The 26420-nt window shown below is 40.3% G+C and overlaps 1 protein-coding gene across 1 annotated transcript in view; it reads left to right on the top strand.

The window, feature by feature from the left end:
• Positions 1-25548, top strand: part of LOC140895954 (uncharacterized) — a 39693-nt gene extending 14145 nt beyond the window's left edge. Inside the window, exon 3 of the mRNA XM_073306923.1 lies at positions 25481-25548. Within this exon, the coding sequence (XP_073163024.1) occupies positions 25481-25548 (68 nt within the window). The remainder of the gene's footprint in view (positions 1-25480) is intronic.
• The last annotated feature ends 872 nt before the right edge of the window (positions 25549-26420 follow it).

Genomic DNA, 26420 nt, shown 5'->3' with positions numbered 1-26420 from the left:
AGGCTTAAGTTTGTTACAGTTGGAACTCAGTTGCTGTATTTAAATTCCTCTGAATAAACAGCAAATTCCTCTGAATGAGCTCTGCCTCAATGTGGGGGCGGGGGTGGAGGTAGCCTACTAGTTAGTACATAGTACCCCTGCTATCTGTTGAATGGATTGTCAGAGCTGCTCTAGGTTTTTGTGACCACAATATCCTATTCAAGCTGATTCAAACAGAATATAAACCAGGATTTCATCACAGCTTCATCCAGCTTCATCCAATGTCATATATGTCCAGTTTAACTGGCGACTTTGGTGGCCTTACTATACATTTGTAGCCAAGTATCCATTTCAGATCAATAATATTAATTATTTTATTCAGCTATACATCTACATTGTTTAATTAACGTTATTTAATGTCACTTCTGTTTCATTCATTTTTAAAATGACAAATGGGTTTTTAGGAGACTATTGTGAGTAGCTTTATTTAATATAAAGTTTGATACGTGTAGCTTTACTAGTATTGAAGTGAATTGGGGTAATAAAATTCAATATAACTGAGCAGCATGTGAAGAAAATTTCAATTAAAAGCATCATAGGTATTTGAATGTTTTAAGAATAAATTGCACTTGCCTAACTAAGAAGAGAAAAGCAAACCCACTCTGCTATTAATTTGGATGTTACATCTCCAGAAAGAATAAGTTGATATCAACACAGCAGTGATAGAGCCAGAAAACCAAATGAAACTGATTTGCCTTTTTAATAGGGAAGTGCAATTATAGAGACCATAGGCCAGAATGAACAATGATTCCACTCATCATACAGTGGTGAAACTCTTAAGGACTAAACTTAATAAGAAAGCGATCATATGAATTTATTTGCAGGTAGAATGCTTCACCCAGGGTACCTTATTGCTGCATTTGATTTAGAGCAGCAGTGTCACTGGCAATTTTTAAGAACTGTGTTAAGAAAATTGTCTGAAGTGGAAAGTACTTTTCTGGCCCATATTCCGCTTGTAAGTTCCCTTATGTCTCTTGAAAACTTGATGGTGTTGTGTTTGTTCTATAACCATCTGGCTTAGATTCAAGAAGGAAAACCTGAGAGGTCACAAGCACCCACAGCTCCCACTGCTTCATGATTTCTTACGATCAGTTCCATAAAGAAAACCTAAGTGCATATGCTCTATGGCAGTTTTAACTTCTTCTGAAGCATCAGGCACTGGCTGTCCTGTTTGATGCCTCTCCAGTAATCTGAAATAGCAGTCTGATTCTATATGGAGATCTATATAACGAAGATTTTCAAAAGTGACTCATGATTTTTGGATACCTCCATTTTTGGGTGCCCAACTTGAGACCCCTTCAAGGAACCTAGAGTAAAATCCTGGTCCCACTGAAGTCAATTGGAGTTTTGCCATTGACTTTAATGGGGGCTGGATTCCACCTCAGATTTACAGAAAGTACTGAACTTTATGAAAGCACATCCCTTTTAAGGCCTCTCAAGTTATCCATTCTAAAATGATGACCCAGAATCATTAGTTTCTGAAAATCTTGGCCCCTGTTCCTAAAACAAATGAATTCAAAATCTGCTGCCAATAAATAAAAATATGGTAATAATAACTGTACCATATGTTGGATTATTAGGCTTTTTTCTTATGATGATCAAGTATAAAGAGATTAAACCTTAACATACTTCATAAATGGGCTATCATATCTCATACCCCTTTAATGCTGATAAATAGTTCTTGCAGTAGGGTTTGTAGTACATTTGCCAATGTTACTCATTATAAAATCTATCTAAACTTCCCACACCCTCGTTAGACAGTTCCATACTATACAGCCATCCATTTTCTGGAGTATCATTAAAAATTATTTTAATTTATACAGTGTTAAGGAAAAACTTTTATAAAATTGAACATCTTCATCTAGTTGTTGAATCAGTGGTTCCCTAATATAAGATTGTGGTTTTGAGTCTGACCTTAAAATAATTGTTGGAAATGTTGCGTATCCCAAGGTGGTTAGGAGAAATATCAAATAATTATCTTTGACAGTTAATGCTGTGGTTTCTTCTTCACATAATTTTGTCAGACTACAAATCTATCAATTATATTGCAAAAGAAGTTGGAGTCCTGTACTTATAGAATATTATAATACTGATTAGTATAATGATCTATAATTACTTGATTAAATGTATTATGCATTTTTTTAGAAAGGACAAATACAATGACACTTGTACCATAGTTAAATTTGCCACGCCTTCCACTGAGACCCAGGATATGGTAGCTTTGATTTCTCAGTTAATGGTATGTGTTTTAGTGGTATATCCTTCAAACACCTCTCTTGCAAATGAGATTAAGGCTGGTGCATTTACACAGAAATCACTTTCTATAGAGATCTAAGAGGTGGCTCCACATTATCGGGCAGCGTTGAGATGAGAGAAATGCAAAGTCTATCAGCGTTGCCTGAACCAGAATATACATTTCTGTCTTATTGTTTGACTTGAGCCAAGTAATTTCTCTGCTTCATTTCTGTTCATCTTTAAAATGGAGTTTATATGCACAAATATTACAAGTAAAGTGCTACATGAATGAAAACCATTATGGGTCAAATTCTGATAGTCCTAAAATAAGTCCCATTAAAATATATGGGACCACCCAAGGTGAATAAACATGTCAGAATCTGGAGTATTAAGAGTACAGTACTTAAGTAGGTTGGAAACCACAGGCTGCCACGTATCCTGCATTTTCTATGATCATCCTGATTTTTACAAGGAGATCCTGTGTCCTGTAGTCACTGATAGCATTTTGTGTCATGACAAAGTAGCATATAGTAATGTTGCTACCAAACATCATTTTGGTTGCATCAGGTATGCCAATGCACGGGTGAAAATTTTTCTACCAAAACTTTTTTCCCCCACTGAAAAATGCAGATCCATGTCAAACAAACACTTTTCAAATGTGTGTCAAATGTACCAAATTAATTTTGGTTTAAATTTTTTTCCAAAAAAAATTAGTTTTCTTTTAGTATTTTTTAAATGAAATATTTTAGTTTTTTGATTCAAAATGATTGTTTTGAAATTTACTTCAGTTTTACTTAACTTTTTTAAAAGTTAGAGCTCAAACTAAGCAAAATATTTTGTTTTGAGTTGAATGAAATGTTTAGAGTGACTGGAAAGTAATTTTTTCCCCCCAACTTTTTTGGATCTCTTAAAACGTTTTCAAATTTTTATTTTTAGCTCAACGCCCTCCCCCCCCCAAAAATGTTCAGTACAGCCAGTGAGCCAAAAAATCAATTATCAGCACAGCTGTAAATGCACCACAAAATGGAAATACATCATGACCTTAAAACAAACTTGCACATCACAGTAGCCATGCTCAAAAAAAAAAAAAGAAAAAAAAAAAAGCAACACTGGGATTTTCCCCATATATACAGTTCTACTGAAGTGTTAGGATTCCAGTGTGCTGCATTCTCGAACAGCTGAGTGACAGTTGTGGTGAACAGCAGCAAAGTGCTTAATTTGACTAGGATACGTGTTTGAGTATTCAGCAGACAAGTGTGACAGAAGCATATTTAAGAATTTTTTTACAACCATAAAATGTACTGTGATAGTAAATTACCAGCTATTATCACCTCATTAGGTCATCTCTTCAGAGTTTAAAAAAAATTTATCTGTGATATGAGGCCATTGCACTTATCTAGATTTATAAGTTTTAATGATTTGCCATTTAATTTAATAGAAAAAAGCATTGCTGTCTCTCTTATGGAAGTCCTTTGTTTACGAAGTAGAGCAGTGTAACTTAAGGGGTAAAAGAGGCAACTGGCATCACTGAAATATTCAGTAAACGCTTGTTGGAGTCATTCCTTTCCGTTAGTGTATATGGCATGTAAAACATTCTGTAGACTGTTATGTTCTTATGATTCAGGTGGAATGAATGGGAGAAAAGAAATACTACATTACTTTGCTATTATCAGCTTTCATTTTATCATCCAAAAAGGCAGACTGGGCATGAGGTTAGGAATGGTGATTTGAACCTTGAATTGGGGAATACTACAAATCAGTCAAACCAAGGCTGAATAAGGGAAAGTTACATCAGCTTTTTGATTTCTAAAGAAACTACGTCTGTGTAAGTGCTCCTGTATTAATCTCATTTGCACAAACAAAGTTTTATTTGAAAAATTTGCCATTAATATTGAGTGTGTTGTCTCAGGTGGGGAGGGAAGTGATGGACTATTGTCCCCTGAGTCTGGATGGATAGAGGAAAAGAAAGAGGCAGGGAGTGTCTGGATGCAGTGGCTGAAGGGAGAAGGTAGAAGGGGCTTTCTGCACTGAGGGATAAAGGAAGCAGGTGAGGTTCTGTACTGCTGGGAGAAGGAGCTGGAGAGTGTTTTAGCCCCACCAATTGTTTTGGACACCAGCTAACTTTAACTGTAAGAGTGAAAATAAATGTGTGAAACACTGCATGAGGTTCTTCTGACCATTTGTGGTCATTCTAGGTCCCATGGAAATTTGAGTATTTGCATTCTGCCTACCTAAAATCTCCCTGCAGTTTCAAATGGATGAGGAAATCTTGATTTCCTGTTTTAAAAGGCTACAAAGTAACACAGTGTGATACTTGAGAGCTGTCATGTTCCACTACAAAGGTAACTGAATCACAGTTATATCTTTTTGTGTGTTTATGCTGTAGAGGTACTGCATGTGTGTGTGTGTGTGTGAGATTTGGACTTCTTTCAAAGGGAGGATGTTATATAAATGTAAGATTATTTATGCTATTAACTGTGCTTCTGGCTTTCATGTCTAATAGTATACATGTAACTAAACCTCCATACAAAGGCAAAATGGAAAAATAATAAATTCTGGGATCAAATGCACTGTTATGAATATCTATAATGTTATGCATTGGAAAGATTTAATTAAACCCTCAAGCACAGTTGAATACCTCTGAAATTTCATTTCACTTGCTATCTAGCATCTGCATTTGGGAGTAGTATAATCACAAGTTTTGTGACATTTGATAAAAGATTTTTATTTGCACAAATGGGAACCTACCTCAATTAAAAGATTAGTGAATACTTATTCATTCTGGTTTATGCAGTACAAGTTGTGCAGCAATAAAAGATCATTTAAACTTTTTGCATGCTATGAAATTCACCTTATATCGAAGCACTGGAAGGGAGGGTAACGTTACCATTCAACAGAAGTAAAAATAAGAATAAAGAATAAAATACTTCTGCATGATTCTTTTGTGGGTTTTTTTTTTTAGTAAAACTTCCAGAAATCAGACACACATTTAAATTTTGTAGGGGATCTGACATGTTCTCTTTCAAACAATCCACATATCTCCAAAAAAGGCAAAAAGTCATAGGATGCACATTTTAAAGTAAACTATTTTTTCCACATTCAAGTTCGTGTTGACAGGTATAAGCTCCCTCTCCCCCCACCATCTGCCTATAATGGTACATGGATATATTTCAGCTTAACCTTTTCTGTATGATGAATTACATACTAGTCTTGGATATGTACAAGTTATGTGAAAAATGTGACTATTGAAGAAATAAAGAAACTAAATTGTTCCTACGAGAACAATGAACTAAAAAAAATCCTTATTGTAGTCATGTGCAAATGATTTAAAATTAAAGAATATCAAATGCAATAATCTCTTACAGATAAATCCTCAGCCACAGTAGTGCTCTGGAGAGAGAGATTCAGGATTGGTTCCAGTTTGGAAATGTGATGCCAAAAAGGCAACGTAATTAAAATAGGCAAACTGCAGACCTTTTAGTTTCTGTACTTTATATTCTGAGTGGAGGTATTAATCAGTGTAAAATTAATCTGTGTAATACCTGTGATTCATTCCACAGTATATTCACCAATTGCTTTCACATTTTCAATATGTTGAGGCAGATGTTGCTTATGTACAAGTCTACAAGGAGATTTCTGTTTTTGCCCTGTTGCTCTGTTCAGTCTTCATTTATATTGCTATCATCCATCTTATCTGCTTAAGAACTGACTAACTTCCCCAAGATATCGGCAAGGAAGGGGAAACTTAGATGAGGGTCTCAAAACTTCAACTTTGATTAGCATTATGTAGGGGCGGTAGTAACAGGAACATCTACAGCAGTAAATGTGCTGAGAGGGTAGATGTGCAGTAGCCACCCGTTTAGATGATCAAATAGAAATGTGTGCAGTCTTCATTTTATGCAAGCATCAGTTGTCAATTCACAAATTATCCCACTGCTCTTCTTCTCTTAGTCCACTCTCTTGTGCATTCTGTTGCTGTCTCTTTGTTGCTCTTTGCTATATTTTTGCAGACCTGTTTTGAAATGTGAGTCAGCATATTACCTTTTCAAGCACGCCTAGTACAGAGCTTCCAGGCTCTCTCCTACAGAGCCAGGAGCCAAGCCCTAGTTAGAGCTGAGACTCCCAGTTCCATGTCGGGGCCTGGAAGCCCTGGGGTCTTCAGCAGACCACGAGGTGAGCTAGCGGGAAACCAGGCAGGTTTCTTGTCCTTTGGAACTGTGGCTGAGGTTCATCAAAAGTTTGTCGAACCTAATATGTTTCTGCAAAACGTTTTGTGTTCAGTGAATCAGCATTTTCCAGCAAAAGCCTGTTGAGCTGGTTAAAAATTTTCCAGTTACACTACAAAACCTCTTAACCTTGTCTAGAGAATAACCAATCACGGCAAATTGTTTAGTAAACTCTTGGGTCAAATCCCACAGTTCTTCATCAGTGGGACAGTAAAATCAGTGAGAGCTTTAGATAGACCTCTGCAGAATGAAGGATTTGTCCCAAAGTCAACAGGATGAAATGTAATTTCCCACACACCAGGTATACAGTTAGCTTACATTCATGGTCTGCAGAGTTGAAGGCTAATAGTAGTAGTCTGATGCTCTATCTAGCCTCTTGGTTTTAGTGCTAATGCAATGATGACCTATTGGGGTAAAAGTCTCACAGCCTGTAATAGAAAAAGAAATTCAGTTCTGCACCCAATCCATTGACCAAAAAACCCCAAAACCTTAATAGTATGTGTGTAGGAGACACAGCTATGAAAGTGTATTGTGGGTTTTTGTATTTGAACAATCCTATTTCAGGCTGCTCAAGGCTAAGTCAGTTTCTTGGATTGATCTTTAGTACAGTAAACCAGAAATTTACCCATCTTCCAGGAAAACAGACAATACAAAAAGTGTTTTAAATGGATACAGAACTATATATTTGCTCATTTATGCTTTCTGGTCACAAATCCGACAAAGATACTAGAAAACATTTAAGTAGTATTAGTTTTAAATGTACCAGAAAACTAATCCTATGTGAACTTGTCAAGGCTGGTGGAAAGTAAAACCTTGAGGGACTATATAATGATGGCATTAGGGAATTGACTAGATGGCACTGCTTGCATTAGAATAATTTAACGTCGGTCCTCTGGTATTGCATCAAATTGGCGTTGATCAATAATGGTCCCAAGTGACTGTGACAATAATCCTTCTAAACACGTGTCCCCTTGAAAATACAGGCTGAATCACATGTGCAGCAGGGTTTTATTTTGATACTAACTTTTATGCTTACTGGGCAAGTCATGCCTAGGTGCCTTTTTTTTTTTTGGTCCCTCTCAAGTGCACCCTTTGGGGAAAGGTTTTGTTAAAAATACCAGAAGGCCAACAGGCACGGATCTTACTTACGCCTTAATCTTTTCTAATCCGCCTTTGTCAGTTCTTCTCTGCCCAGGTAACCCTCATCTGTGACTGGGAGAAACAGATTGTCTTGTTTGCAGCAGGCGCTCTCTGTAACTGTGCATCAGTCTGTTTGTTTGGGTGGAAGCCTCTGACTGCTGACAACACACCCCTCCTCTTTTCCAACACCAAATTTTTAATGTTTAGGATCTTCCTTGATCCTAGGCTGTCAGCTTAGGGAAGAGTAAACCATACCAACCTGGAGCCAGATAGGTAGCTACTCCCCAATTGATGGCCCAACCGTTGTTATCTAAACTCCTTTGAGGATTACCCCACGTTTCTTATCTTTGCCATTGGTTCATTTCCCGTTGGTTTCTCTCCTAACAGAACTGCTTGGATTTACTGCCTGGCAGTTAGGCAGTGTAATGTCAAACAGACAACTGTTTCTTTTGTTTATCATTTTTTACAGTGCAAATAGTTGCAATAAAAATAATATAAAGTGAGAAGTGTACCCTTTGTATTCTGTGTTGTAGTTGATATCAATATATTTGAAAATGTAGAAAACATCCAAAAATATTTAATACATTTCAATTGGTATTCTATTGTTTAACAGTGTGATTAATTGCGATTAATTTTATTGAGTTAATCGTGTGAATTAACTGCGGTTAATCAATAGCCGTATTAGATGCTACACATAACTCCCTCATTCCTCACAAATGTTGAGGCTTTTTATCCAGGATGGCTATCTGTTGAGTTATTTACTGCTCAAATTGAGAGAGAAACTGATGACTTGGTCTTTAGTTTAGATGGGGTGGAAACTAGCGGAAGGTGACTGTAATCTACGCTTTTATTTAGTGTTTGTTTTTTGTAGTTAAAAAAGAAATCAAAACCAGATTACAAATTAATTAAATACAAGTACAAATGCTAAATAAGGGCCTGATGCTGAGGAATTGAGTATAGGGTGATGTGAGAGAGAGAGAGAGGGAAAAAAAAGAAAAAAGCAGGGTGGTCAGGTGCCCAGTTTTCTACCGGAAAGTCTGGTCAAAAAGATGACTTGACAGTGTCCGGTCAGATCTAGTGACCGGTCACCCAAAGTCCGGTTACTGTGGGCAGGGAAGGCGCTGAGTCATCACCCACACCAGCCCCTACTGAGCCAGGGCTGCCTTCTACCTGTGTTGGGCGGCTGTAGCTCCCAGTCCTGGCTCCGCAGGCAACTCCCTCCTGACCTGGGCAGAGGTGGGGGGGAGAGAGGGGAATTGGGGGGGAGACGTGATGGGAAGGGGAAAAGAAGAGTGAACAGGGGCAGGGCGTCAGGGGCAAATGGAGGGAGCAGGGCAGTGGTGGATCCTCTGGGGGAAGGGGTGGGGAAGGAGCATTACAAAGTTGGAAATCCTATGCGTGAGGGACAACAGTCTCTGGAGAGCTGCTTCCTTGTCTTTGAAGAAGTCCCTCTGTAGGTTTGCCATAGGGTCAGGAACATTTATGTATGACAGTCATCATACCATGTAATAGTTTGGGGTGGGTGTTTGTGATGTCTCCATCAAGTGGCTGGCCCATAGGGAGAAAAAGGGACCTATTACTGACTCTATATAAGGAAGATTTACTTTATCTCAAGCATAGAAGCCTGTATTTTTGGAACTGAAGGACAAGATTTCTTACCTGGCTTCTCCAGGTGCATGTGTGACTTGAACTATAATCTGACACCTGGATTTGGTACAAGTTTTCTCTACTGGATGTGCGACTGGGGTTATGCTATTAGCTCACCAACAGGAAGCAGGAAAGATTGTATTTTGATTCTCCTTGTGCCATCTATGCAGCTGGTGTACATCCATGGCTTCTATATGTATAAGGCCAGAGATTATGATGCCATGTCAAATATCTCAAGTAAATTATCACTTCATCTAAACAGATTTTTTTTTTTAGAGAGTAAAGTCAAACATCTCTGGAAGCAGAATTACTTAGTATGCACACTACCTATCCCATGTTTCATAGTTGTCTGAGAATGATTTAGAAAGATCAAGTACAGTCAATAGATATGTAATTAGTGTCCACATGAAAAGAAATTTCTACATGGATAAGCTGAATGCTAATGAAGCATGACAAACCATTTAATATGAGTTGTTCAAGCTCATACTCTCATGGGCACAAATAAATATATCCCAGTAAAAATGTTGAATATCCTAGGAGGTATGTGTTTTGGGTTAGGACACCTTTACAATGATTTTTTCTTACGCAAATAAATATACATTAAAATACCCCTTAAACATTGAAACAAAAATTGATCCAACTGAGGCTAATAAACTGAAAAAAGGAATGAAAAGTGAAGATAATCCGATTTATATCATAAATCAGATGAAATGGATATTCCTACCACATTAGAAGGGAAAGGCTCACCTGACCACTGAGATGGTTCTTCTAGTCCAAGTGATTCTCTGCTAATCCAGCCCCTCTGTGTCTGAAATAAAGGTGGTCATAGTCCTCTTTCTTCCAGGACAGTGCATACAACCAAGAATGGTGAGAAGCAATAATTTTGAAACCAGAAATTAATATGTTTGTGAGGTTTAATGCATTCCTATTTTTGAGGTGCTCTGGCACTATAGAAATGGCCCCGAATACTATAGATTTGCCAAGAATCGTAGGACTGGAAGGGACCTCGAGAGGTCTTCTAGTCCAGTCCCCTTCACGCATGACAGGACTAAGGTTAGACAAACACTTATCTAAACTATGTCTGACAAGTGTTTGTCTAACCTGCTCTTAAAAATCTCCAGTGACTGAGATTCCATATCATCCCTAGGCAATTTATTTCAGTCCCTGACAGTTAGGAAGTTTTTCCTAATGTCCATCCTAAACCACGCTTGGCAGTTGGACCATGGACCTCACGGTTTAATGAGAACAATTTACCTCTCTCCTCCTTTTAACAATCTTTTATGTACTTGAAAACTGGTATGTCCCCTCTCAGTCTTCTTTTCTTCCGACTAAACAAACCCAATTTTTTCAATCTTCTCTCATGGGTCATGTTTTTCTAGATGTTTAATCATTTTTTGCTCTTCTCTGGACTCTCTCCAATTTGTCCACATACTTCCTGAAATGTGGCACCCAGAACTAGACACAATACTCCAGCAGAGGCCTTATCAGCATGGAGTAGAGCAAAATAATTTCTTCTCGTGTGTTGCTTACAACACTCCTGCTAATACATCCCAGAATGATGTTTGCAGTTTTTGTTGTTGTTTTTTTGGCAACATTGTTATTGTTGACTCATATTTGGCTTGCAATCCACTCTAACCTCCTGGATCCCTTTCTACAGTCCTCCTTCCTAGGCAGTCATTTCCCATTTTGTAAGTGTGCAACTGATTTGCTCCTTTCTAACTGAAGTACTTTGCATTTGTCCTTATTGAATTTCATCTTATTTATTTCAGACCATTTCTCCGGTTTGTCCAGATCATTTTTAATTTTATCCAATACTCCAAAGCACATGCAACCCTGCCCAGCTTGGTATTGTCTGCAAACTTTATAAATGTATTCTCTATGCCATTATTTAAATCACTGATGAAGATATTGAACAGAACAGGCCCCAGAACTGATTCCTGCAGGGCTCCACTTGTTATGCCCTTCCAGCTTGACTGTGAACTACTGATAACTACCCTATGGGAACAATTTTCCAACCAGTTATGCACTCACCTTATAGTAGCTCCATCTAGGTCGGGGTGGGCAAACTTTTTGGCCTGAGGGCCACATCAGGTTTCCAAAATTGTATGGAGGGCTGGTTAGGGTAGGCTGTCTCTCCCCAAACAGCCAGGTGTGGCCCGGCCCCCGCCTCCTATCTGACCCCACCCCGCTTCTCGCCCCAACAGCCCAACCCGCGATTCCTGCCCCATCCACCACCCCCTGCTTCTTGTCCCCTTACCACCTCCAGACTCCCCATCCCTGACTACCCCCTGCTGCCCCATCCAACCCCCCGTCTCATTCCTGACTGCCCCCCCCGGACCCTTGCCCCATCCAACCCCCCTGTTCCCTGCCCTTTGACTGTCCCGACCCCTACCCACACCCCCGCCCCCTGACCACCACCTTGAACTCCCCTGCCCTCTATCCAACCCCCCTGCCCCCTTACCGCGCTGCCTGGAGCACCGGTGGCTGGTGGCACTACAGCTGCGCCGCCCACAGCACCGGGTCAGGCTGCGGCTCTGCAACGGCGCTGCCCGGCCGCCCAGAGTGCTGTGCTGGTGGTGTAGTGTGCTGAGGCTTTCGGGAGGGGGGACAGCAGGGGAGGGGCCAGGAGCTAGCCTCATGGGCCAGGAGCTCAGGGGCCGGGCAGGAGAGTCCTGCGGGCTGGATGTGGCCCACGGGCCGTAGTTTGCCCACCTCTGATCTAGGTTGTATTTCCCTAGTTTGTTTGAGACAGTCATGCAAGACCGTATCAAAAGCCCTACTGAAGTCAAGATATATTGCATCTGCTGCTTCCCCCATGGACAAGGCTTGTTACCCTGACAAAGAATGCTACTAGGTTGATTTGACACTATTTGTTCTTGACAAATCCATGCTGACTGTTACTTATTCCCTTATTATCTTCTGGGTGTCTGCAAATTGATTGCTTAGTTATTTGCTCCATTATCTTTCCAGGTACTGAAGAAATAAAGAAAATCTCAAGTATTTCCAAGTATCTAGGCAGTTATTGTTCCAGACCCCATTACATTGGTTTAAAAATCTCAATGATGATTAGGCAGTTAATTTTGTGGTTTACTATTTTTCATGTTGACCAGTATTCTCATCTTTTCCTTGTGCACCCCACATCTGTTTTTTCTACCTGTTCTCTATAGTCTTTGTCACAGTTTGAGGGGCTCTATGGTCTGCTCCAGGAATGCCCCTGAGGTCTCAGGCCTCTAGCCCTCACATTTCTCTGGGCAGGGACCTGAGTCTCCCTCACTCACCCATGTTATCTGTTATTGTTTAGAAGTCCTCCCAGATTTTCTGATTCTTTGCCCAATCATAATTCACTTAATCTATATAAGATCCTTTCTCATAACACAATTGGCATTGCCCATGCATGTAAATCAGCACTTTTTAGAGGGTGAGAATGGCTCTTGCCACTTAGACAGTGAAAGCAGGCACAATGTAAAGGGGACTTAGGGCAAATGAGAACAGGCCTGAAATTTATAGGCCAATAGTTAGTAGAACTTGTGATATTGTTTAAAAAGCAGAAATCCTTAATTCTGTATATAGAATGGCATGTGTATTAATGGTCTAATTTATCCTCCGTCTATATGAAATGTGCATTATCCATTAACACAGCTATCTTTAGAAAAAGAGGGTATTTTTCTGTCTTTGAAATGTATTATAGATTAGACAGACACAATCAAGATGCCCTGATTCCAGCAGATATCCTGACTACACTTGGGATTAAATTTTAGATTGTATTTTATATCAGGATGCATTACTTCATATTTTTGTCTTTATAGGCTGCAAACCTTCAGATATTATCAGCTTTTTCAGTGTTTAGGTTTTATGTAAAGTTCAGATATTTCTGGGGGAAAACAGATATTAAAAGATTAAGCTCTGAGTAATTCTTATGAGAACTGCAGAATTGCTGTAACAGACAGGAACAACGAACAGTGAAATAATAGACATATATAACAAAAGAAAATGTCCAAAGCATCGTATTAATGGTTAACAGCCACTTAATAGACTCATAACATCGATAAACTACAAATATTTCCTAGAAAATCCTTTATTATTATCAGTGTTTGTTTAAAAAATGCCATTTGCATTGCCATGCACTAGATATATGCCATATGTTTTAGCTCTTCATAAATAATCATAATCACTCATTTCCTATTAAAAGGGAACTCCAAAGTGCTCAAAAAAGGGGTTTCTATCCTTGAATGCTCATTTATAAAGATGGAATTGTAACATCCTCTAAAAGAAAATTTGTACTTTATTTTTCACTTGGTGGTATTTTTACTCGGGGATCCTTTGGAAGACCGGAGAACTGAAGGGGTTAGTGACTTGCAATATTTTTATTAGATTTGTTCCACTTTCATTAGTGGAGAATTTAGGTGCCTAACTTTTTATATTAAAAAAAAAAGAAAGAAAAGTCAGTGAGCGCTAACTACATGAACCCTCCTCTTAATGTTGTTTTACATTATTACAGCATCTTTCACTTCAAAGATCCCAGCATGTTTCACAAACCCACTACATAGCAAGACAGTTGACAGAAAACATTGCTAGACAATGGTGAAGGAAGATTTACTATAATGGCCACAAGGAGAGGCATGCGTAGCCCATGGCAGATGCAGTGTAATCTGGTACTAACTACAGTCTCCTTCACCAGTGTGCCTGTAGCAAGGAGACTGTGTGGCGTATAAGCTCCTACATTGGTTGTATACAGCGGAGGATCATCCTTGGATGAGGGTGTTCCTCTCTGGGCTATTTGTTCAGCTTTTGTAGCTGAAACAATGCAGCACAAGTAGGTGCAATGTACCCTAGGATCTGACCTTATTGCACTTATTATGAGCTAAGCCTTATATGAGACAGAAAAGGAAGGCATTTCAGAGCTAATTACATTCCAGTGTATTTGAGAGTACAAATTGCCCAAAATATACATGGAGAAAATTTAGGATAACACCAAATGAATGACCGATAACAGATGTTACTAAATCACCTACTGCTGTCTGAATAGAACCCTACAGTGCTAATGACTTGTTTGACAGCACAAATACATTGTTTCAGTTTGATTGTGTAGCTGGTTCAAAAGAGGGAATCACAAAATATTCCGTGATTTATTATGTGTGCATGCCACTAGCATAAATATAGAGTGCAGTAATGGAGGGAGCTACTACATGTTAAAACATTACACATTAGTTTCTTTTCTGTACATAAGAAATTGGCTGTCTTAATTTAAAAACAGACTTTTTTTTTTCTTTTTAAAGATTGTGGCCTAAATTTGGGCAAAGAATAGAGTGATTACTCACGTGAGTAAAGCAAGCAAATATGGCCCAGTGTATTCAATAAAGAAAACAGATATTCAATCAAGAAGAAATAAAATAGAGTTGTTGATAAAAAGCAAGACCAGATGATATGCATCTCAGAGAATTAGCTAGCAAATTTAGTGGACCCACCAGCCTGGGGAATTGGGAACAATGGAGAAAAAGCCAATGTGATACTGATATTCTAAGAAGGAAAAAACAAATCCTAGGAATTACTATCTGGTAAATTTTACTTTAATCCCTAGAAAAAGGATAGAACAAATATGGGGGTGGGCGGGGCGGGAGGGGAGAGTCTGCAAACATCTAGATAAGACAATAGAATCAGGAGCAAACCCAGTAAAAGTACACAGTATAAAGAACAAATTAGAATATATAAATGTGAATGTTTCTTTGGATCGTATTACACTGTCTGAATTCCTTTCCTCCACTAATTTTGTAATGTGCAGTTGGACTTCAGTAAAACGTTTCCTACTCAAAAAATTTATATTAATTCCAATTGGTTTGGTTATGAACATTCATATGAAATGAACATTGCTAAAGGGCTATGGATAATGTCCTGTACCTGCAGGCATGGTTGTCTCAGCTACTGGCCAGAGGACAGGTCAGTCACATCCCTGCTTCTCTGCCCCATGTGGAGGGCCTGGTTGGGGAAAAGGGACATGACTGGAGCACTGCTGTGTTCTGGCAGTCCCTGGCTGCTGGAATGGCCCCTTTGGGCCATTGGCAACTGGGAGCAAGTTATTTCAGCCATGATACTGTTCTAAGGGCTTGTCTACATGGGACATGCTGAAAAACTAAGGCAACTCGACTAGAGGTGTGATGTCAATGTGTATAAATTAAGCAGTGTTAAATTACGAAAGTGGAAGCTCTCCAAGGAGAATTAAGGCCATGTCTACACTACAAACTTTGACTGACACAAGTTACATCAGCATAAAACTGCTGCAGTTAGTATATTGCTTGTGTGTGTGAATACTTAGTTCCTTGAGTAGGCACTGCACATGCTCACCAGGAGTGCCTGTGTCGATGCATAGTGTGGTGCACAATGGGTTGGTATCCCAGTATGCAACTCGCCACCATCCAATGCACTGTATTTTGAGAAGTTTTGACACATAGGCAGAAACGAGTTGCACAGGTGACTGGAGCAAAGGGTCAAGTTACCAGCATGCAACTTTGTCCATTTCATAATCTCATCCATATCCCACAATGTTCACACCTTTTAAAAAAAATCCCACAAATCTGCATGGACCTCGTCAGCTCTGCCAGAAGCATAGAACCTGTGCAGTTCTGCCCTGTTTCCATGAGTGTTACAGCACAGGACATACAATCCTCCACTATTTGCAAACTGCAAAAGCCACCACATCTACAGGGAATGTGATGATTTTGTGGAGGACAGGTTGCTGTGAGACATAGCGAAAACCCGTTCAAGGTTGTTGGCATTCTTGGAGCAGCTGCAGATGGTAGAGCACCACTTCTTGGCCTGAGAAACGGGTATTGACTGGTTGAATCACATCATAATGGAGGCTTGGGAATATGAGCAGTGGCTGCAGAAATTGTGGATGCCAAAAGCCACATTTTTGAACCTGTGTGCTGAGCTGGTCCCAGACTGACAGCTGCTCTGACAGTGGAGATGCGAGTGGCAGTTGCACCGTGGAAACTTGCAGTGCTGGATTGCTACTTGTCAGTGAGAAATCATTCTGAAGTTGGAAAAATCCGTTGTGGGGACTGTTATCATGCAAATGTGCAAGCCCATTAATTGTCTCCTGGTATGCAGGATTGTGACTCACGGCAAGTTGCAGGACATAATGGATGGATTTGCAGCTAAGGAGTTCCTGAACTGAGGTGAACAATAAATGGCATGCTTTCCCTATTTTGGCACCAGCCCACCTTGCTCCAGCATATATCAACAGACAGGCTATTTTAGTATGGTTAAGGAAGTGTTGGTGGATCATCGGGGATGTTTCACCGACATCAGTGTTGGTTGGTCAGGGAAGGTGCATGAGGCGCAAGTATCTTTAAGAACACAGGTCTGTTCAGAAAGCTGCAAGCAGAGACTTCCTTTCCCAACTGGGGATTACCATTGGTGACATTGAAATGCCAATAACGATGCTGGGGGGGGGACCCAGCCTACCCCTTGCTATTCTGGCTATTCCAGTTTTTGATCCCTTAGACACCGGAGTTCACAAATGTGACCAGAGCTGTCAGTGTCTGGCATCGTAGGACAGCTGCAGGAAGACTGTTAGGGTCAACATAGGTAACGCAGTGTCTACATATTCCATGGCTTTATGCCATCGAGGGAGGTGGTGTTACTTTGTCACTGTAATGGGGTGCTTACATCAGTGGAAGACAAACTTAAGCGTAGACAGATGCACAACTGGGTTGACACAAGGTGGCTTATGTCGACCTAACTCTGTAATGTAGCCCAGGCCTCAGTTACAGTGAACCTAGACCAGTGGTTCTCAAAGCCGATCCGCCGCTTGTTCAGGGAAAGCCCCTGGCGCGACGGACCAGTTTACCTGCCGTGTCCGCAGGTTCGGCCGATCGCGGCTCCCACTGGCTGCGGTTCGCAGCTCCAGGCCAATGGGGGCGGTGGGAAGCAGCACGAGCCAAAGGCCACGGGCCACGGGCCTTTGGCTCGTGCTGCTTCCCACCGCCCCCATTGGCCTGGAGTGGCGAACCGCAGCCAGTGGGAGCCGCGATCGGCCGAACCTGCGGACACGGCAGGTAAACAAACTGGTCCGTCGCGCCAGGGGCTTTCCCTGAACAAGCGGCGGATCGGCTTTGAGAACCACTGACCTAGACCACTTTACTCCTGAATCAGAGCACCCATACAGAGGGTTAAAACACTAACTTATGTCCATGAAGATATGAAGTAAATTTTTCTTAACTTTCCTGCATGTCCCCATGTCCTGACTCTCATGTAGGGCTGTTTTTAGGGTCCGAGAGCTGTAAAGGTGAAGTAGAAGGACTTGAGTCCTTTCCTTACCCCCGCCCCCGCCAGGCTCCAGTGCAGAGTGCAGCTTGGCCAGCCCAAGTATTGGAACCCATTCCCTTCAGAGGAACTACTCTTGAGTTCTATCAATGTAGCAGAGGATAATCAGGCCCATGGCATCCCTGCAGGCCAGCATGTACAGAGGCCATTTGGGGCAGAAGAAAGTCTTAAATTGTTAGGCCTCTAATCTGCTTTATTGAATTAGTAAAGTTTCTTCATCACTGTACAGGAGGACTGAATTTCTTAAAGGTGCAGAACTAGTATTTCAAATACAAACCATACACTTAAAATAAACATATCACAAATAAACAGAAATTTATTTAGATTAACCAGGCAACATTGTCCCCTAGTTGCATTTTTGTAGCCAGATTCCAAGGAGTATCAGAAGAATTCAAAGATGAGCTTCATACACTCAGTGAGAACTGAGCTCCCTGGAGACCTCAGTCCTGATTGTTGACACAGTCTCCTCCATTTATACTAGTTCAACACTGGGCCAGAGAGCAGATTCATTCCTAAAACTTGCCCTTCCTGTACCAACATGGCCAACTGCACCCCAAGGACTACATATAGGGAAGGACAGCTTTAGTCTTCACAGCTGGGAGCTGCAGCTAGGATGTGCTGAATTAACCTCAGTATGGCATAGCCTCCCCTTCCTTGGGGTTTTGCTGTCTGTCTGGGGCCTCCCGCTGAAGGAGAGGTAGCAGGTGCCTTGTGCTATAGAATCCTGTCTTCTGGCAGCCTTTCCATCATAGGGAATCCTGCAGTGTGTTGAAACAGAAACCAGAAACAACAGAAACCAAGCATGAATTTGGCCCTTAGGGATTGCATTAGTGTAACTGAGAACAGATTTTTGTCCAGATTCTCTCTTTAAGAGATAATGGGAAACATTTGTTCCGCTATGTACAAAACCTAATTACTCAACAAAATATTTTGACCATTCATGGCCATTGTTGCTGTAGTTGATCATTTCAAACCAATGTTAGGAAAAATAGAGTCCTGGCTACACCGTGACCCACTCTCACTAGGGTCTCTTATTGGGCCAGATCTCTAATGGTTATTTTGGTGGATCAAGCAAAGGCACATGCCAGAGATCAATAGCCACCCTCTTTGATAGGTTCATCATGCCCAGTCATACCCTATCTCCTCCATATGTCCAACTTCTAAGGGTAAACAAATAAGCAGAAAATAATAATGGAAATAGATTACAAATGGTCAGATGCCCCATTAATTACACATCATTCCAAATCTTAGTAATGGACTAAAACAGGTTCTCAAACTGGGGGTCAGGACCCCTCAGGGGGGTTATTACATGGGGTTATTACATGGGGGGGCACGGAGTGGCGTGCACGAGAGCTGTCAGCCTCCACCCCAAACCCCACTTTGCTTCCAGCATTTATAATGGTGTTAAATATATAAACAAGTGTTTTTAATTTATAAGGGGGGGGTGTCACACTCAGAGGCTTGCTTTGTGAAAGGGATCACCAGTACAATAGTTTGAGAACCACAGGACTAAAATATTTGGGTTTTTAATGAAATATTAAGATATCTACAAGGTCAAAAAGAATGTGAAATAAGTTCCCTTATTCAAACCATATGGAGAGACAGTTTATACTGTGAGTGTATAGTTATCCTCTGTGAAGGGTATTTTCTCCTATTTCCTTCCATTTTAGTGCTATTTATATGATCCCCTCCCAAAAGTATGAAGCTTAAGTTACTGCTTCTGTTGTGAAAGGTGTCTTGTAATAGGATAATTACAGTTCCCATACTGGATTGTATTTATGTTGTCCATATCCTGACTTTGAGTGATCTCAGTATTTCTCCCATACATACATTTGCCACCAGGGTACTTAATCACACCATCCTGCCATTGATTTTATTCAAACTTCCGGTTGACTGCACATGGAATGACAGCAGGATATGAGTTGGCATAGATCAGTCAGTACTACATGTGATTCTCTGAATACCAAATTTCCTACATGACTGCAGCTCAACACTTATAAAGTGTACTGCGTAGCTGATTTCGTTAAAGGGCCACTGTGCTTATATAAACCATTCCTGTGTAGCTGGGGGTCAAGTCTGAAATTAATTCAATTGTGCATTTGGGAGCTCTGTCATACATGTAGTGAAGTATGAACAGGTCTGAACATGTGGTTACAATGAAAAAACTGAACTGATTTAAAAATTATTCTCCCACTTGCACTGAAAACGTTGCAGCACTTATCCCCAGAAAATTGGTTTGTTCTCTTTCTTAATATCCTGCTAGCTGAGCCAGTTCACAATCTGAATTCAACAGCAGCAGTTAGAATTTTTCATTGTTAAGCTTTTAAACTTTAGTATTTTTGTAGTTTATACTTTTTATATTATATAAATGCTACCTGCTAATAGTCCCAGGATAAAAATCTCTGTATGGGATTTTGAAAAAGCAAATGATAGTCTATGTAATTTTATATATATATAACTCATTTTTTAAATTTTATATACATTAATTAACAGTGCTCCCAAATGCACAGACATCCATATAATACAGCACAGACTGTCACTTGCTTTTTCAAAACACTATATATATATTTTTGTGTGTACAGCCATTGGTAAATCTGAATTTAATTAAATCTTCTGGTTTTTTTTAACCTCTTCCCTGTTTGAACTCTTTAAACTGGTTTCCTAATGGCTTGAGTTGCAAAATTGTAGTAAAAGATAATTTAATTGACCGTGTCTGGTGGAGCAGGACTGTTAGATGCATTAATGTAACAAAGTATTTTTAAAGAGGGTATTCTGCACAACGGTTATTGCAGGGCTGCTTTCCAGGTCTGGCTGAAAACTTCCAAAAATGAACTTTAAACTCTCAACATTGTGGCTATTGATTCTCTTTTGCTATGCTATCTTCCTTTTAAAGTGTGGTTCCTAATCTGAAAAGTGACTATGTACAAACAGCATCTTACTGAACAGATCATTGTTCATATTCTGACTTTAGTCACAAAAGTAAGTTTTTGACCTTGTTAGCACTTCAACATCAGTACAGTAAGAAGAGAATGACCTAGAGTTCATTCCTTTTTTATAGGTCTGTCCAGAAAACAAGAATTCTGTTTTGTGAAAAAATTGAGCCTTCAAAATTTGGTTTCGTCCCGCATTGGAATGAAAACTAGATATTTTTTTTTTTCTTTTTTTATGAAAAAACACGAGAGAGACTTGCTCCAAATCAGGTAGCAGAGTTAAACCTAGGTCTCCCACCTCTTAGATCAGAGCCCTATCTTTTAGGCTATTGGTTATTCTAAGCTAGTGACTTCTCTTAGGTTCAGGACGAACCTGAGAAACTATCTCGACAAATCAGCATTTTCTGAGAAGAGAACATTTAGTCAAAAAATTGCTGATCATCTCTATTTTTTGATGCACAATCAAAGCTGAATTACAAAATTGTTTACTATGTTTCAATTTTAGTGACCATAAACTGCACTTGACAACCCCACTGAAGACACTTGGTCACATTCTGCTGTCTATTTACACAGGGCAAAATCAGAGGAGTTACTTTACTCTTTCACTGCTGTAAAAGAGATTAGAATCTGGTGCAATTATTTTTTTAATTTTGTCACTGAGAGGTTTCAAAGAATGTTTTCTTTAGATGACACTGAAGAAAAGGGGTCCTTTTATGCTGTTCCAGTGGCACTGGAACAAGGGTGAAATGGGTAACTTGCGGCATTTTCCCAACACAGAGGTGGCATAGTGTCAACAAAGACAACAATACACCATAGGGGAATGTCTGGGGTGGGAAGAAGAGTGGTCAAAATGGTCTGTAGTTCAGCTATTCCGGGCTGCAGAGCACACCATATGAAATAATGCGAGGCTGTCAGAGTTAGAGCAACCCCAGTGAGCAGAATCAGTACCTAGCAGTTCCAGAATCCCAATTCAAAGGTGACGTAAAGCCACCTCCTTCTTGGGCAGTGCCTCCTGAGACTCATAGCTCAAAACTGGGGCCAACATTTCTGAGTGGCAATTAGAAGTAGCTTGAGACCATTTGGACTGTTGAGAGTCTACACGCTATTTGTGCTATTCTTTGTGCTGGAGTGAGCTGTCAGAAACGGGGGAAGTTCCCACTCCTGACTACTTGTCTGCTCTCTCAGAGATGGCTCACAAGGGAGTGTTCAGCTATTTTGTGATTATAGTATTTTTCTCTGGTAATTTCTATGGCATGTTAGCCTGCCTCCTACATCAGCTCCTGAATGACAACTGACATTTTTTCTTCATGAAAGGAATTTTTAATGGGCTCTATCTACCATAGCTGGAACTAGCCATCTTGTGTGGAAAATTCAGGATGTGAGTCCTCAACAGTAGGAGAGCTTAGGTCCTCAGTAGCTCTCCATATCTTCTAGGGCCACATCAAGAGTCATTTAATCGGAGCAGGACGTGTTCATCCCAGATAGCTACAGAAGGGTAAAATTTCCAAAAAACAACTACCATAGTCTGTATCCTTCGGTCAAATCCATGCCCTGTTGTTAATGAAACTCCTGTTTCATTTTCACTCATTTAGTTCCTGCTACCTTAAAGTGAAAGGGAAAAAAGAGTAGTCGCCAAAGGTGATAACTACTTCTCTCTCTTGGAAGGAATAAAGAGGAAAAAGAACTCACAGATCCAGATTTCAGTTGCTTCAGGAGTTGCTTTTCCAAAGACAACACCTTTGTGACTTAGGTAATACCTTTAAAATGACATGGGGGAACTTAAAAACCTGAAAAGTGTTAATATCAAAGAGAAACTAATCATCACTGGGATAGCAGGGAATCTTTAAACTACTATTCCTCACATTCCTTTTGATAGAAAATAGTTCTTGAAAGTCTTCACTAGTTTTAAAAATGTATTTAGCATTTTTTGTTATGGAGAATAATGTATGAATATTCAACTTTTATGCAGTAGCACTTTTATCCAAGGATATCAAAGTGCTTTAAAAACATTCAGTTCTCACAACATCTCTGTGAAAAAGAGAGAGGGAAACCAAGGCAGAGAAAGGGTAGCTGGTGGTGTTCAAAGTCACACAGAAAGCTTTTGAAAAAGCCAGCAATAAAACCAGGTCTCTTGACTCCTTATGACTAAAGCACAGGACTAGACCAGTCTTACTTGGTGTTCTTCCTGAAGGCTACCAGGCATGTGAAATACCTAGGACACTATGTTGCTTGAAAAGAGAACTGAACAAATATCTTGTCTTTTAAAGGCTCATATCTGGGACCATCATCCCTGCTCTGTCATTTAAAAAATGAAAGTTAATATGTATTTGATGCAATTTGGCGCTATGACATTTTGAGCAGAATGGCCATGACAGGAAAACTAGTCTTCTGCAGTGAGCAGCAGCTACCTGAACCATCCTACAGTGAATCAAACTCTTCCCAACCCTCCAAATCCACCTCCTCCTAGAGGGATGGCTGAAAGGGAACCTAAGTCAAAAGGTTATTTACAGGTGGGCACTGGAGACACTTGAAGAAAGTGACACTCAGGATCAGTTTTTACCTTATTGCACCAAGTGCAGTTCTGTTATGGAGAGTGGGGGAATTGCCTTTGATGTGCCAGTTCTTACTACCAGCTATTAGTGACAGCAAGAGCCAATTCCTTTTGCCCTGGTGGTGTGAGCAGGCATATCTTTTCTTCACCCATTCCCTTCTCTTGCAGATGGCTCAGAGTCAGATTGGCTACCTGGATACTAGACGAATTGCTGCTGAATGATGTAAGGCTGTCTTCTACATAGAGTTTAGCATGCTCTCTTCTTTGGCTTAAAGGCTCTGCACTGCAGATTAGGAATTGAGCACCAGATCTCCTGCATGCCATCAGAGCCACTGCACCATCCCTTCTGGATTAGTTTTGAAAGTTTTGCTGAGCAATTTCAAAGCAGGCTTTATTTTAAGTGTCCTTCCAAACAAGAGAGAATCCTGATGTTTTCTATTTTAAAAATCCAACCCAACAGTGTCATCCTTGTTGTGGGTCAGAAGGTCTTGTAAAAGGCCATGGACCAGCTTCCACACTGACTTCCATCCTCTGTAACCCCACTGGCATCAGTAGGGCTCCATGGGTGTAAATCAGTGCAGAATGTGACCCCAGAATCTTAAAAACGCTATTGATTTGGGTATTAAACTACACATCCATTTTCTTCAGCAGGACTTAAGTTCCCATCTGCCAATTAAACATCTTGAGGTAGTTTTAGCTCTCTGCTGTAATCAGAGAGCTGCCAGTGTTGGTATTCTGGTGTGTCTATTGGTACCTGATCTGAATGCCAGTAACTATGCAAAGCTGTGTTTAAAAGAACCAGGTTTCTTTCCACCTCCACCCAGAAATGTCAGGATTGAGTTCGACAGACTGCTTGGGTCTCACTGAATTAGTTCCAAGCTTCAGTTCCCCACAAGGTAGTGTCTCTTGTTGCTAAGCAATTTTGTAGCCACAGCCAATGAGACTTTAAGATAGTCTTTCTTTTTGACAGAGATCATGCTCCCCTGGTGAGCCTTTTCATAGCAATGCTGAATAACAGCCAATGGGCTGTGTAGTCAGTGGAATTACTCCAGAATTGAATTTGGCCCAAAGAGTCATATCCTATAAGGTGCTAAGCACCCTTGATTTCACCATCTCAGATGTCACTTGGTGTCTTGCAGAGATAGTCTCACAGGAGGGTCAGCTTAGTCCCCTCCTACGTTTCATTCACTCTCAAGTGGGAGATCTGAATTGGAGAGTGGAGCCAAGACAGCCTTAATTTTGTCTTTTAGCATAACTAAGCTGTATAGAGGAAGAAAATCACATTAACCATGTTTTACAGATGGGGAAACTGAGGCACAGAGTCACATGGCCCGCTTTTCAGAAGCACTCGGAACCCATAACTGGGGCTAGATTTTCAAGCAAGCTCAGCTCCCAAATAAGTGGTCAGATTTCAGAAGGACAAATAGCTCAATGTGCTGAGCTTTTCAGAAAAAGCTGGCCATAAGTGACATGTTGGCTAGGTGCGGAGCTCTTCAGAAATCCCGCCCCGCTTCTGGATGCTGAGCACTTGAAAATCTGGCCACAAGTGATATGAGGTGAGCCAGTGGCAGAGAGATGGGAATAGAATTTATACCTCCTGTCTCCCAGGCTCATACTCAACTGGTGAACCATGCTACTTCCCTCCCCGCCCCCCTACATTACAAAACCTGCGTCTTAGAGAGAAGACTTCATCATCATTAAAAATATCAACACACACTGCACACTGTAACAAGTGTAAAGACTAAAAGCATTATAAGTGGGTTATGGCAATCTTTGTCTCTTAGCACCACCCCTGCAGATGCTCATTTCCGAAACCCACTCCAGTCCAATGCTTGTAGTTAGCTTTCTCCATGAAACAAGGGGCTTGCTTAATTGCAGTATAGACTCAACTGACTTTTGCTTTAATCTCTTTTTGGCTGCCTGTGCACCACCTTCTAACCCGACTGCATGGTCTGTGCCTGCACAGTACATTTAATTTCTTTTCAAAGCAATCATTGCATAGAGTCATTTATTAGTAAGTCAATTATCTAAGTGTGGACAGTATGCTTAGTGCAGTGCAAAAAACCAGAAAGGAAGATGTGTTCTGACTTGAGAAGCCTATAGTCTAAATGGACAGACAATGCACTGGGAAAACCAGAGGCTTTTTAGGTTGTCTGGCATTTTGATAATTTAAATCTTTCTCTTTCAGTGAAACGGGTTGTCTTGGTTTGTCTTGGTTTGTCCTAGAGGAGAGGCCTCAGGAGGGATCTGAATGAGGATGGGATGAATGTTTAAGCACACAGGAGGGTATTCTCAGTGTAGAACTTTGCCAAGGCTAGAAAGAAACTAATCCATGCTCAAGTCAGCCTAATCCTGCTCCCATTAAAGAGTGTTGTTATTGTCTTTAATAGGAGGAGGATCTGTCCCCAAAAGTAAAATCCGGAATTCCTGGCTCCTTGTCCTCTGCTCGGATCACTGAAACAGCCCTTGTTACCTAGTAAATAGTGAACTGCCTCTGGCCAACAAAACTAAGGTTACACAGTTCACCCAAATGTTTTCATTTAATAGTTATTGCGTACAAACAATTAATTGTGAAATATTGAAAATACATGCATATAAATTCCAACAAAATTGGAGCTAGGAATAATACTATCTCAGAATTCAGTGTTGTTTCCTCCACCCATTTCTTTCAAAGTGCTTTCCTCCCCACCTGATACAACAAAAGTGGATGAGTCACATGTGATTCCGTTTATTGTTTCCTAAGAGTTATCAAGAGAACAGCCCCACTGTATTTTTCAGACATTTTTATCAACAGTCGTCAGAGGTGACCATACAAAAAAGAAAGCGCGTTGACCCATATGGAAGCATGTATTAGCACACTTCCAATATATTTAGTATGGAAATCTTTAGCTTGGGTTCTTCCCTGTGAAATAAATCAAGAGAAGGTTCTAGAAATGTAAGCTGGACTTCTGATTAATATCTGGATGTGTTTTTAGTCACTGAACATTTGTTAAATGTAAAGTACTAGTAAGATTTATACTTTAAATATTGATACCCAGGGTCTTTTCCAAGTGAAAGAATTTTATGGCTGGCAGTGGTTAATTTCTCATTTTAAATTCTCAGACAAATTTCCTGTTAGATGTTGATTTTAGAGTGTTAGATGACAGCATGATGCCACTTGGGGATTGTTTGAGCTTGAGCCACAAATTTTTGTTGCAGATCTGAGATTTCCCAAAGTTTAGGGATGCTCAGTTCTGGAGTTTGAGTTCAGCCTATTAGGAGAACAGGGTTCCTTCACAAAGTTTGAATCTAAATCTGGAATCAGACCCTCTTTTGATTTGGAGATTTCTG

This window comes from Lepidochelys kempii, chromosome 11 (genome assembly GCF_965140265.1).
Source record: "Lepidochelys kempii isolate rLepKem1 chromosome 11, rLepKem1.hap2, whole genome shotgun sequence".
Classification (NCBI taxonomy): Eukaryota; Metazoa; Chordata; order Testudines; family Cheloniidae; genus Lepidochelys; species Lepidochelys kempii.
This window is presented reverse-complemented; position numbering and strand designations above follow the sequence as displayed.